Consider the following 12,937-nt stretch of genomic DNA (forward strand, 5'->3'; position numbering starts at 1 on the left):
TTGACATGTCGTAGTCCGACTCGGTGCAGTCGTCATTAACGGCAAAACATGGCGGCGCCGAGTAGGAAGCAGATGTTGAGGTTTCTAAGCCAGTTGGGTGTTTTTATTTTAACCCGTTTTGGATTTTGGAACTGCTTCTGTATGTTGATGCTTTTTGCTGAACGGGCTGATTCCAAAAGGTAAAAGAAAATAAATACGCTTCGGAATAAAAAGGCTTTTTAAGATAGCTCTCGTAGGGTTGTTTAGCTAACGCCACAAGACTTCGTTTATTATTATGATAATCAAAATAATTTAACCTAATCTAGACATCCCATATTTGTTGGTGGAATACTTTAAATACATTTCAGAAACGCATTGAAGATTTTTTCTTTGCCTTTACTAATCCAAAGTTAAGTTATAATGCGAAAAACTAATGTAACCAGGACAAATTCTATTTTGTGTATAAAAATGAGTCTTGGTGGTACCCCAAGAAATGCTGTTTACAAATATTATATACAGGGATAGAATGGGATTAGCATCATCCATCTATTGGCAAATATGTCTGTTTACCTGAACAGGTGAGACAGGATGAAAATTTCTCTAACATTAATACAAGGTATTAATAAGCATTGTTCCTATTGCTCATTACAGGAAGCCAGACATCCATGTGCCATACCTGTACGTGGACATGGGGGTTGCAGTGTTGTGTGCCAGTTTCATGTCGTTTGGGGTGAAGAGGCGTTGGTTCGCCACGGCCTCTGCCGTCCAATTAGCCGTCAGCAACTACGCATCGTACGTTGGCGGGCAAGTGCACTACGGCGAATGGCTGAAGGTGAGCGCCATGACACGCCCCAATCAAATTTGGGGGTAAAAATAATGATGGAACCCATCCTTTCACAGGTGCGCATGTATTCCCGAGCTCTCGCCATCATTGGGGGCTTTCTGATTCTGGCCAGCGGGGCGGGTGAGGTGTACCGGAAGAAAGCGCGCAGCAGATCCCTGCAGTCCACAGGACAAATCTTCCTGGGGGTCTACCTCATCTGTGTGGTAAGTCCACCACACTGATAGCCATAAAGAGCATTATAACTATTATGTAAGAATTTCAAAAGGCTCTAGATCAGGGCTCTCCAAATGAAAATTTATGAGACATCACACAGTATGTCGATTTATGCTACTTGAACAAGATTCACTGATATAGTATTAAAGCTGGTCATAAAGTAGGCTAACTTTAAGCTTCGTGAGTTGGCCACGTTTAGTGATTTTCATATTTTTCTGCCTGCAGAATGTAGTTGGGACAACCCTGCTCTACTCTTAATGATAGCCTTTATAGAATTACATTTAACAAAAATGTTATACCATTCTTTGTGTGCTTGGAGGTGTATTCGCTGCAGCACAGCAAGGAAGACCGTCTGGCGTACTTGAACCACCTGCCAGGTGGGGAGGTGACCCTGGTGGTTCTGGCAACGTTGGTGGGGGTGCTGGCTCTTGCCTTCCTGTCGGGTTGGTACGTCCGCACGGCAGCGCAGGTGATGGCTACGGCTCTGCCGCTGGTCATGCTACTCATCGATGGCAACCTGGGCTACTGGCACAACGTGCGGAAGGTGGAGTTCTGGAACCAGATGAAGCTGATCGGGCACAATGCAGGCATCTTCGGCACCGCGCTGATCTTGGCAACGGACGCTTAAGAGCTCTCATGCTGGACTGAAAATGGTGCACATAGCTCACAAAAGCTTTGGGTACCGTTCAATGGCCTCAGGCTCAAAGGGAGGGAAACTCCAACCTGGTTGATGCTGAAACATGACTTGGATGTTTTTGTAAGCTTTTCATGTAAATGCCTTTTATACAATTGCATTGTTTATTTATCATTAAAATGCACTTATGAAATTCAATGTGGACACTGACTTCAGCTGGGATTACGTGGCACCTGTGCCACATTGCGATGTACTTCATTCACTCCATAAGGCTTGACTGGAATAAGCTCTGCAATGAGATGCATGCTTTTTCAGAAGGTAGATCTGTCCAGTCTACTCAAGTCTTGTTTAACGGTTACGGACAATTTTGCTTGGCTGAATCGAAAATTAAAATGTGGTTTTATTTTTAACAAAGTGTTTGTATATTTTTACTATCCGCGTTATTCATTTTGTACAAGAACACCGGTTAAGAACCTCTGAAAAAATAAAAAAATACACAGGCATGCAGCTAAGGTTGAGGTTTTTGGACCTATATAAGATAGGATTCATCATATTAAATTCCAATATCATTCCAAAGTGGTTTCAAAGTTGAAATGTCAAAAACCGACGCTTTAGCTAAACATAAGACCCAAAGGGCTTTTCAATTAACGGCTGAAATTTACAGTCAGAATTTTTGTTATGTTTATTTTAGAAAATGTCCTTTAAAGTGTGGCATTTCAAGTCACATTTTGTTTTTAAAATACAGAAAATACAGACAGTAGAACATGGGCAACGGCCGAAAGAAACAAAAAAGCAAAACAAAACCAAAAAGATGACAGAAAATAAGCTAACAATCATTTCTGACTGCACTAGTTTGTCTTTTTTTGAAATGGAACTGAAGACTGAGAGAAGAAAGGTTGAAGGGAAGGAAACAGGAGACGGGGCTCAAGTTAGTTAAGGAAACTATGGTGGCTTTATGGTTCATGATTAAATTATTCTTTATAAAGTCTAATTTAAGATTTCATCTTTCCTTTCTTTTTTTTTCTTTTTTTCATTAAATTGTATTTTTTTTCTTTTTATCATCTTCACGATCCAAGAAGGAACCTCAAGCGCTCCGCCTAATAGCAGATGCCCGCGCTTTGGACAAGGAATGCCGACTCGCTTTGGCGGCGGCGGTGGGGGCGAGGACGGCAAAGCCCACCCCCACCTTTCGGTCCCCCCCCACACGCACCTCCGCCGCCACCCGGCTTCCCCGTGGCAGCCCCTCAAGAGGATAAAGTGGAGTCCTTCTGTGTTTTCTGTGCTTGTGAACGCTGCATGGACTTCTGACTTTCCACGTCTCTAAAATGTTTCTCCACCTGCACAAATGCACATTTTTCAGTTTTATTTCCTCCTCTGCCTACAAAAATGGAAAATAATCGGACTTATTAGCTGGCAATTGAATGCTAATCTAAATATCTTATTGTATGCCACTTAAATCAAGACTTAAGACTAGCAAACCGACCATTCGCTGACCATTGGGAAATCCTTAATGATAAAAGCGTACTCACTATTTTGCGTACATGACTTAAAGCGCTTCCCTCTTTGCCTTTGCAGTTATCCACCTGGTAAGGCGGCGAGATGACGACGTCGTCCATCACGATAATGTTCTTCTCCTGCCATTTACACTCTTTGATGCTGCACGCAGAGACACGGCGGCATTAGTCAGCAATAAATAAAATTATTTGGCTATCGGGTGTTGCTTACGTTTTGTGGATAGTTTGGAAAAGCTGTTGGCCTTCCACAGAAACCCCAGCACTGATTGCATAGGCTTGGGACAACTTGTCCTCCTTTTCGGTCTTCGCTCGGTTGGCAAGCTGAGGGAAAACCAAACGGGAATTATTACTCATATTTATAACACCCCAAAAAAATGATTCACTTGAAAACTCTTGGAAACTTGATCTTTTGTAGTCCACCATAAACGGTGTCTATTACAGACGCATCAATTAGCTGTTAGCATGTTCGTCACATGCTTTCTAAACATGTTCAATTCATTTGTATTGGGGATTATAGTTCACAGCTTGGTCTGTGGGAGAGGACGTAATACTTTGAAAGAATACATTTTACAATTACTATGAACGTCTGTTAAATGTAGCATTTCCTTCAAAGAGATATTTGTAGCTTTTGGCAAGATTTGAAAGGCCACATGAAAGAGGCTGCCAAAATGTTCAAGTTTTAAAGCAACATAAGAGATGCGTGTAAACTCAAATGAAGGTACATCCTTTAGTTGTTTTAACAACAAAAAACTGATGTTTTTCAGCTGATCCCTTCTAAATAAATGGACAGTAATGCTTTTATTACCTGCCTAAACAGACATGGCACTGACCTTGCTGACATTCAGCGATGCTAGAGGGGGCGGAGTCTCTGTGCGGTCAGTGATGATGTCCACTTCGGAAACGCAGTTTAAATTGATCAGGATGATGTCGCTGAGGTTGGGCTTACCGCTGGAGGAAGCACATTCTGAAAATGAGATGTCAAGGAGTGCAATGTGGAAAAACAAGCCTGCCAATCCCTTAATTTAAAACGGAAAAAGTAGTGGCGGCCCAGGTTTCAACATGAAATTTAACATCCGATTATTCTCCACAAATTGGCTCCCGATCATGATCTCCAAATCATTTTGACTAGGAGAACGAACTTTTTCATTCACCCCTTCCTGGTTAAAATGAATTGGACGTCTAGCACCGTCAATGGCGCTGAATGATGATAATTCACAGCCAGTCCCCAGTTTCAATAATTCAGATGTGTGGTTTTCAATGACAAGCAATACTATAACATGAGTGTGACCTTGAATAATGACAAGTGTGTAGCATTGAGTTACAATTACACACAAGTGACTCAAGCTACTTTGCCTACTTACATGTTGCGTTCAATGACAAAGATTGTGGGGGAAACAAATGCTACAAAAGAGGGGAAGTGCTGCTAAAAGTGGCACGTTTAATAGAATACAACGAGAGTTACTGTACCAAGGATGGGAGCTCGGCGGGTGTAGTACCCCGCTATACTTGTGGAATAGCTGAACGTGAAACTAGCTAAGAGAAGGCCTCGCGTGGAACAACGCGTCTCGGTCGTTAAACGACTGGAATTTCCAGATGATAGTTGAAAAGACGACCCCGATCGCAAAGCCGGCGGACAAGTTGAACGGAGGTCGGGGAGCGGCAAAGGCGGCGAGAGCTCGACCGATCGGAGCTAGCATATTAGCTGAGCTAACAGCTCTCTCTCGTTGTAGCGAGGAGGGGCGTGGGGGACACACGGGGAGCCCGCGACCCCAAACACGCTGACTGTAGCACGTCGGAGAACTCTTTGGAATTTTTGAAAGAAACACGCGGGGGATAGAATAGGGTGGTTAGCCTGCTAGCTAGCTTTGCCGAAGGCACACAGTCGTGATGCCTGACGTTGCCAGATAGTGATCCGTGTCGAGCACTGGCAACACAATGAGCACATCCAAAACACATTGGCTGGCCACAGCGGACACACGGACGCGTCCAGCGACGCATTTTCAAACACACGAAGGTAGACGCGTGCGGCGGCGTCCGGAAACACGCCTTTACAGTGCACAAAGGCGTCGGCAGAGGCAGCTAGCGCCAATTACGCTTGCGAGGAGCACTATTTGCCTGATTTTCGGCGAGCCGACAGGCCCTCGGCGAGGAGCGGGGCCCGGCGAGCCGGCCAACCGCCGCTTAAATCAAAAGGATACTCAAAGTCAACATCTTGGACTGGTAGTCGAAGGCGACCACCTCGCCTTGCAGCCGCTGTCCCAGGCAGGTGAGGCAAGAGACATGGCTCCCGACGCTGATATACTCCCCCACTTCAGCCGCCATCTTCTCCGCCAGCAAACCGGAGCGCGTGCCTTACGTAGCGCTACGTGATGACGTAGGCGGGGCGTGTGTCGCGAGGCACGTCGCCACGCCGCCGAGCATCCCAGACGCGACGCTACGGCAAGGCTAAAATGAAATAACTAATAACGTCACACGGCTGCACGTAGTACAAACGTGCTTTGTCATTTACAACGCTTCAATGAGACGTGTCTACGGTTTAAAGTGACCACGTTTTTTTTATTTTTATTTTGGGGAGGGGGGAACTCGCCGCTTCGGCGAGGGCGAACTCTGGTGGACGTAAGGTGGAAGTACGTTTTCGTTATAACTCGACCCATCTGTCCGGGAGACGCGCATACATCCTCGGCAAGTGATGGACTGCATCCACAAGTACGGAGTGTGGATAGCGGAAAGCCTCCAGCTCAGGACGAAGAGCTTCGAACAACTCTGGCTTTTCATCACCGAAGCCGGGGGCCCCAAGGCGGCTTTCTTTATCGTTTTCCCGTGCACGTACTTCTTCTGTCGGCGGACTGGCCTTGCAGTTTTGTGGGTGGCCGCCCTTACAGAATGGCTCAATTTAATGCTCAAAAGGTAGTGTTGCACGATATTTTCATTTAATTTTTACCCCCGATACCGATTCTGACAACAGCTGTCTGATACTGTACTGATTTCCCCCCCCATTTAACACCAAATGATTGCATACTCACTTTACTGGAAATTAATTGCTCTTTTAAACTCATTGACAGCATGAGATGTCTAATTCTGAATCTAAAAGGGACCGTCTTTCTGGTTTAATGCACTTCAGTATCCTTATGAACATTTATTACTTGGTTTTAGCTGAAATTTTTAAATATCAGTAGAACAAAACTAACACAATGCCAGGGCCAAAGTGTCAAATGTAAAAGATTTCTTTTTACATTAATAGAATTTAAAGGACGAGACTGGGTGCGAATTTATGGGGGCTCAGAATTTGGTGCTACATCTCTAGTCAGCCAGCACAACCACGATACGTTAACAAATCCCACATCATATTTTCTTTTTAATTAACAAAAAAAACTTGTTAAAATGGTTGCTTAATTCATTTTTGAAACTTATTTTCCAGTGTGCTCTTTGGCGAACGGCCATTCTGGTGGATCCCCGAATCACACATATTTGCCAATAAGTTACCCAAACTCGAGCAGTACTCCTCCACCTGTGAAAATGGCCCAGGTGAGAAGACCTGTGTGTGTCTTAAATATTCTATTATGTATTTTTTTTCCCCACACATGTCCTATCTTATCAGGGAGTCCGTCAGGGCATGCCATGGTCACTGCCGCGGTCTGGTGGGTGGTGGCCTCCTCCCTTCATTCCTACCTCTACCGCCGTAATTGCAGGTGAGAGTGTCAACATGTGTGTTCACGGTTGTCGCCTCGGGTTGGAGGAAAGTAAACGGAACTGCAGCTCTTTACTCAAGACTTGCAAATAAGGGGGATGCGACATTCTGTGAACTGTGACTGTGAACTCACCTTATAGTATTGTCTTGTGTTCCAGCATTCCATGGACTTACGCACCATATCTTCTGTACGGGACCATCCTGGCGGTCGTTGGCATTTCCAGAGTCTTTGTCTTAGCCCATTTTCCACATCAGGTGTTTACAGGTTCAATTGCAGGTCTGAACGCCTTTAATCTGTTTGCTTTTGGGCATATTGACCTGACAAATACCTAAGGGCGTGCAAGTGGATCTGACAAATATTGACTTTATTTAAATCTTTCCTAAAAGGTCTCGTATTAGGAATGTACCTCCTCCGCAGGGTGCCGGAAAGGCGGCCAATGCGCTTCTTCTTGGTCCTCACCTCGTCTTTGATGATCGGCACGCTGGTGCTGAACGCCGCGCTACGGACGCTGGGCGTAGATCTTACCTGGTGAGTCACCTTGCGCGGTTGGTTTTGGCGTGTGCGGTCTTTTGGTCGCCTGTCTTTTGGTCGCCCCGACCGCGACAACGGGCGGCCAAAAGACCAGCGACAAAACAAGGTAAAACAACACGGTCTACGCATCAATAAAAGCCAACAATGGCCATGAGCAGTTTCACTGAGCCGACGTGAGTGTATAAGAGTTTGTATGTACATGCGTTGTCCCTTTAAGAAGCAACGTCAGTCAGGGTCTTAACAAGTTCTCCAACAAAAAAACAATAAAAGTCCGGGAAATTTTGAGCTTTTCTTTAGCCTAATAATTACTAGGGCATTAAGTAAGACTAAATAGTCATTCGCAGTTTGTATTTAGTGAATTTGAGCAACAATTTAAATGGTAATTATCACTTACCTTCCGGGCGACCAAAAGACCGGCGACCAATCGACCGTGTACCGGTTTTGCAATATGATGGGTCAATTTTAAAATATTTTGGAGTTATTCCCCATCAAAAACCGACAAGAAATCTAAAGTGTTTTGATGCAATGTCAAATCTCTTTCACCTTTTAGGTCTATGGCTCTGGCGAAAAAGTGGTGCAAACACAGCGAGTGGGTTCGGGCTGACGTGGCCACGCTCACCTCCCTGGCCCGGGACTGCGGGGCTCTGCTGGGAATGGGCTTGGCCCAACACTGGAAGCCCGGTGGTTGGCCCCTGACTCGGGGGCCCCAGGCAGTGGCCCTGGCGCTGTCCTACGTCGCCCTGTACTTGGTATGCAGCGCACCGCTACCGCTGAGATCGCCGGTCCTCTACTACATGCTGTTTGCTCTCAAGTTCGTCTTCCTGCCTCAAATTGTGGTGCTAGTTCCCGGACTGGTTCACTATATGATGCGCAAGATGAAGTGGAACTAGATGCTTTGGACCTTACCTTCTCACCAGGGATTTCTATGCTATCTTTTGCTTGATTGTCTTTGTTCGAATGATCGCATACGCCAAATCGTAGGAATCTTTTTTTTTTTATAATTACATGGAAATTTTTACGTTTTAACAGGTGAAATCAACTTGGCCTTTTTTAAACTTGAATGCATATGACTAAATGACTTAATGGGATCATAATTGACAGTTTGATGAAATCTTCCATTCAAAAAACAGAACACTTGGGCTTGTGCATTGAAAATTTTAGAGAAGGTCAGTGTAAAGTCACGAAAAGATTATAGAAAAAAAAAATACTTAAATGAGGATTTCACTTACCAGTATGCACTTTCTTGTTTGCTGTTGGAATGACAGTGCCCTGAATTGTTTTTGGGATTGAAGAGATATTTGTATTTATTCATATTTATCAAAAATATTGTGGTTCCATGTATTAGACTGCAGTTTTAAATTTGTACTCTAAAAAATACAATTAGCCTTTTAATTCAACATTGAGCAATACAAATCTATTAAACTTCGAGCTAGCCAAATATAAAACTTCAAAAAGTGGTTCCATTGAAAGTGGATGAACTTTCAAACACCACAATTGTTGCTATAAAGAAAAGCAATTATTGCCTATACCTTCATGGATAAAGTTTAGAAGAAGCACAATTTTACTTACCATTTTTTTTGCCTGTAGGAGCATTGAAAGATGAGCATTCTATTCTATTCCTGCTACAATTTCCACGAGGAATGCATGTATTTCAAAGGCACCTGCTGCACAGCAAAACAACAACACAAATCTACATCTAATTGAACGCACGCTATAGAAAACAAATGACTAAAAGTGCTTAGTTTCAGTAGGTAACCATTTATAAATGTTTTTTCCCTTCTCAATACATTGTACTGTACAAGTTACAATCAGTTAACGTGAGATAAAAACATTCTGAACTCTCTCTCTTTTTTAATAATTGTCTTTTTATATATCACGGCGATCTGAAAGCTCACATGTACAGACAAGAGAACTCTGCTTGGCAAGCAAATACATTAATCATAAAAGAAACCAGGTTGGGGGGGAATGACTGGGGTCAAAGGGGGGGCACACACCAGCCCGCTATACATGTTTCCACTTGAGAATAGAACATGCATCAGACTATTTACAGCCAGCTAATATACACACACACACACACACACAGTTTTTCTACCATACATACTTGGATAGCTTCAATTTCGATTTGAACGCAAGTATAATACAGGTGACACTGTCAATAAAGATCAGCTCCCGTACAAGGTGGACCCGGCATTGGCGCGATTTACGGGGAATTGATACTGGCACTCCTTGCCAATTGTGCAACGACAACCTTTTATCTGGAAAAACTGCAAATGTTTAAACCTTTCAAAGAGAACGGCACCCGTGATGCAATATCCGAACTTATTGCGTTCCCTTCACGTGTCATGAAAAGTGAGGGTGTGGAATCTTTCCACGGGGAGACGCGTGTTAGGGGTGTCAGATGTTTTTTTTTTAAAGTTTTTATATTTTTAATATAACACTCTTTCAAACGAAGCCAGAATATTGATAGTCTGTGCTGGATGCAAACATCTTCACCTGGTAATCAGACGCTATCTATACAACTTGTGCTATAAAGTCTTTACATCTTCGTAAGTCTTCAAAAACGCCGTCTGTTGGATATCGCTAAACCATTTGAATTTGACAAACGTAACGTGAGTGGGGTGGGGGGGTTTGGAATCGTCAAATGAGAAGAAAGGCGGGGCAAAAGTGAGATTTGCTTGCTTTTCTTTCACTTTTCTTTGAGCCTCAGTCAAGGCAAACTTATGTTAAATCGTTTGAGTCTAATTTAACTGACGTTTAAAAGCGAGTTGCTCGAAAGGCAAACGTCAACCGGTTGGGGCGGGTTTACGTTTTTTGGCACATTCCCGCACGTCCCGTTCCGTGACGAACAAAAGGGCGGTGCGGGAAATGACCCTCGGCGTCGTGCGCTTGATCAAGCCCCACCCAAAAAACGATAAGCTTCCAAGTTTTAGCACGTCCGTCCCCTTTGGACCAGCAGCGGGGACACCAAGGCAGCGAGAACGGTATACATTTCGCGTGATGCTTCCTCTGACTTATGTACAATATATAACTTAATTATAAATATGATCATTTGTCCTCTATCAGTACTGAAGTTGTTTTGTTTTCTGCCGAGCAATGTACAGTATTGAACATATCGTATTGTATTACATTGAACAGAGCCTACAGCGACCTTGGTTAAGAGCACATAAGATAAGAGTCCGCCAGTCCGAGGAATTGTTCGAGTAAACTGTGCAGTTGTTTTTGTTTCTTTTTTTTGTGGAAGAATAGAACTCAAATCTGGAATCAAGCCTGCGAGCCTTAGAAGATCAAGTCAAGTCAAAGCGTATCAGTCAGTATGGTCGAGTCCTACACCTTAAAAGAGCGGTCGCCTATGGTTATCAGTTCTTCGAAGTCCATCGTCATCCGTTTCTTCCCTTCTGCGGACCGAACCATCACACGTTAGATTCCACAAACGGTCTCTTTGGTTTGATGGGCGAAGAGGGTCCCTGCGTGCGGGAGTCTCGGGAGAGTTGGCGGTACATGTTGTCCTGGTAGGCCTGCGCCACAGGCAGAGTTCTGGCCACCTTCACGTCTGGATAAGTGGGGACCTGGCTTACCCGCTCCAGGATGTCTCCAGCGCCCCGGGAGCCGTTGGCTAACTTTCCCAGCGAGGGTGGCGGCGTCTGGGAGTAGTAGTCCTCCTCCAGCAGGTGCCCATTCTGCGCGTTGTTGGTCTTGTTGTAGTAAGCGATGTTTCCCAGCGAGCTGGGCGGGCTGTAAGAGGAGCCCTGCTGGACCAGTTGGCCGGGCGAGGTGGGGCTGATGGCCGAATCCATGGACGCCATGCCGCGGGAGCGAGAGGGCTGGTGCAGGTACTGCTGAGTCCGCGCCGTCTTGTCGATGACACCCATGAAAGGGGTGTTACGAGAGCGGGCGGGCTCGCCCTGGTACAGCCCCCCGCCGCCCTGCGAGGGCGAGATGGGCGACAGGTCGTCGCAGGAACGCTCGTAGGTGGGCTGCAGAGGTATTTCCATCTGCTGGATGGAGGAGGACGGCCGGAATCCCGGCGCCATGTTGGCGGCGGGGCCGGCGGAGATGTTGTTGCTGGAGGGGGAAAACCGCAGACCCACGCTCTGCGAGTGGATGAGGGGCCTAGGGGTGGGCACGTGGGGCTTGATCTCGGGGGCGGTGGCGCTGACGGGGCGTCTCACCATGTGCGGCACCTCGGGCGACCCCAGTTGGCACGGCGGCATGGCGTTGGCGCGCTCCAGCACGTGCTCGGAAACGGGGTAGTAAGCGGCCGACTGGCTGCGACTGATCTGCGGCGTCTGAGCGTAACGGACGACCGCCGGACCCCCGCTGCTGGCGCGGTAGGCAGAGGAGGGGCGCTGGGGTAGCTCGTCCTTCAACAGGCCCGACTCCACGACCCCTCCTCGGCCGCCGTGCTGGCAGAGGGCGCCGGAGCTGAGGCTGGCTTGCACCTGCGACATAGAGCGCCCGTCCAGCGAAGGCTGGTACACCAGTCGTCCGTCCGAGTCCGCCGAGCCCCCCGGGTAACGGCCGCCGACCGAGTGGGCAATCTGGCCCCCGTAAGCGCTGTTGGGCTGGTTGGTGCGCACGATTTGAGCTATGGACGGCTGCAGACGAAGGCCTTGAGCTTGGTGATGCTGCGAGGACAGCGAGGCCAGCGAAGCCTGGGAGCTGAGCTGGAAGGAGCGCTGGCTGCTCATTTTGGACAGCGGCGACTTGGGTCGCCCGGGGTGCTGCTCCGTCTGGTAGCGCACGGGCGAGCCCGACTGGGACCTGTACAGACAAACGCTCTCTACCGGCGGACTGGCTCGGTACTGGGCGGCCCGCCGCAGAGGGGAGGGCGGCGGGCTCTGCCGCTCCATCCCCTGACCGCCGCCGCTTCCCATCGGCGGCGGGCTGAAGCGGTAGGACGGCTGGTGCACCGGCGAGGTGTGCGGCGGGCTGTGCCGATAGTGCGAGTTGTGATGGGTCGGGGACAGGGAGGGCGGCGTGGTCTGGTACGAGCCGCGGGTGGGGGAGGACATGGAGGACGAGGTGGGGTGGTACTCGTACGGTTGCCCCATGGGAGAACCTCCGGCTAGGTAGATCTGGTCGGCGTGCGTGGGGGACATGGGCGGGCTCTGGATGATGGGGAGGCTGGGAGGATTGCTGTGCGACTCTGGCGGGGGAAGACACATAGACATGGCCTCCAGTTCCTGCTCCAGGTAGTCCTCGTCCTCAAAGAGATCCTGGACGGGCTCCATGTCCTCCAGACGAGGCTCCGGCGGAGGCGGGAGAGGCATGGGGAGGGACAGGCACTCTTCGTCCTCTGGGGGAGGCGTAGGAGGCGGGGACGGAGGAGGCTCCAGCTCCAGGTCCGGGGGCTGCAGCATCCCCTGGCTCAGCTGGTGACACTCCTCCTCCACGCGCTGGAGGAGCCGCTGGATCTCTCGATTGTTGGGGCACTGTTTCATGGCTTCGTTCAGGTCGTCCAAGGCTTCGTGGAACTGCCTGAAGGTTTAGGGGAACATTTGACATTGGAGGGAGGGGGGAATCTCATTACAAC

The 12,937-nt window shown here is 47.5% G+C and overlaps 4 protein-coding genes across 8 annotated transcripts in view; 2 read left to right on the forward strand and 2 right to left on the reverse strand.

Moving 5' to 3' along the window:
- Positions 1 to 36: 36 nt before the first annotated feature.
- Positions 37 to 1,863, forward strand: tmem101 (transmembrane protein 101). The gene is made up of 4 exons (XM_077626036.1): positions 37 to 179; positions 631 to 811; positions 880 to 1,026; positions 1,356 to 1,863. Exons 1-4 carry the CDS (start codon positions 49 to 51, stop codon positions 1,662 to 1,664), a joined length of 768 nt encoding a protein of 255 aa, XP_077482162.1. The 5' UTR covers positions 37 to 48; the 3' UTR covers positions 1,665 to 1,863.
- lsm12b (LSM12 homolog b) lies at positions 1,097 to 5,609 on the reverse strand. 5 transcript variants are annotated; one of them, XM_077626039.1, is made up of 6 exons: positions 5,383 to 5,609; positions 4,015 to 4,148; positions 3,396 to 3,505; positions 3,212 to 3,326; positions 2,881 to 3,007; positions 1,097 to 1,959 (listed from the first exon to the last, which is right to left on the reverse strand). In XM_077626039.1, the coding sequence occupies exons 1-5, from the start codon at positions 5,504 to 5,506 to the stop codon at positions 2,915 to 2,917; spliced, it is 576 nt and encodes a 191-aa protein (XP_077482165.1). In that variant the 5' UTR covers positions 5,507 to 5,609; the 3' UTR covers positions 1,097 to 1,959; positions 2,881 to 2,914. The 5 variants fall into 5 exon arrangements, with proteins under 5 accessions (XP_077482165.1, XP_077482167.1, XP_077482166.1 ...); XM_077626041.1 differs by having other exon boundaries at positions 3,254 to 3,326; positions 5,383 to 5,608; XM_077626040.1 differs by lacking the exon at positions 1,097 to 1,959 and having other exon boundaries at positions 2,328 to 3,007; positions 3,254 to 3,326; positions 5,383 to 5,608.
- On the forward strand, positions 4,853 to 8,745 carry g6pc3 (glucose-6-phosphatase catalytic subunit 3). The gene is made up of 6 exons (XM_077626035.1): positions 4,853 to 6,091; positions 6,603 to 6,709; positions 6,783 to 6,873; positions 7,031 to 7,149; positions 7,260 to 7,401; positions 7,955 to 8,745. Exons 1-6 carry the CDS (start codon positions 5,874 to 5,876, stop codon positions 8,292 to 8,294), a joined length of 1,017 nt encoding a protein of 338 aa, XP_077482161.1. The 5' UTR covers positions 4,853 to 5,873; the 3' UTR covers positions 8,295 to 8,745.
- Positions 8,746 to 9,142: 397 nt separating this feature from the next.
- tanc2b (tetratricopeptide repeat, ankyrin repeat and coiled-coil containing 2b) overlaps positions 9,143 to 12,937 on the reverse strand; it is a 72,175-nt gene continuing 68,380 nt past the window's right edge. The window contains exon 30 of the mRNA XM_077626042.1: positions 9,143 to 12,882. Coding sequence (XP_077482168.1) covers positions 10,815 to 12,882 — 2,068 coding nt within the window. The 3' untranslated portion in view covers positions 9,143 to 10,814. The remainder of the gene's footprint in view (positions 12,883 to 12,937) is intronic.

Source organism: Stigmatopora argus, chromosome 18, assembly GCF_051989625.1.
Source record: "Stigmatopora argus isolate UIUO_Sarg chromosome 18, RoL_Sarg_1.0, whole genome shotgun sequence".
In the NCBI taxonomy this organism is placed as follows: domain Eukaryota; kingdom Metazoa; phylum Chordata; class Actinopteri; order Syngnathiformes; family Syngnathidae; genus Stigmatopora; species Stigmatopora argus.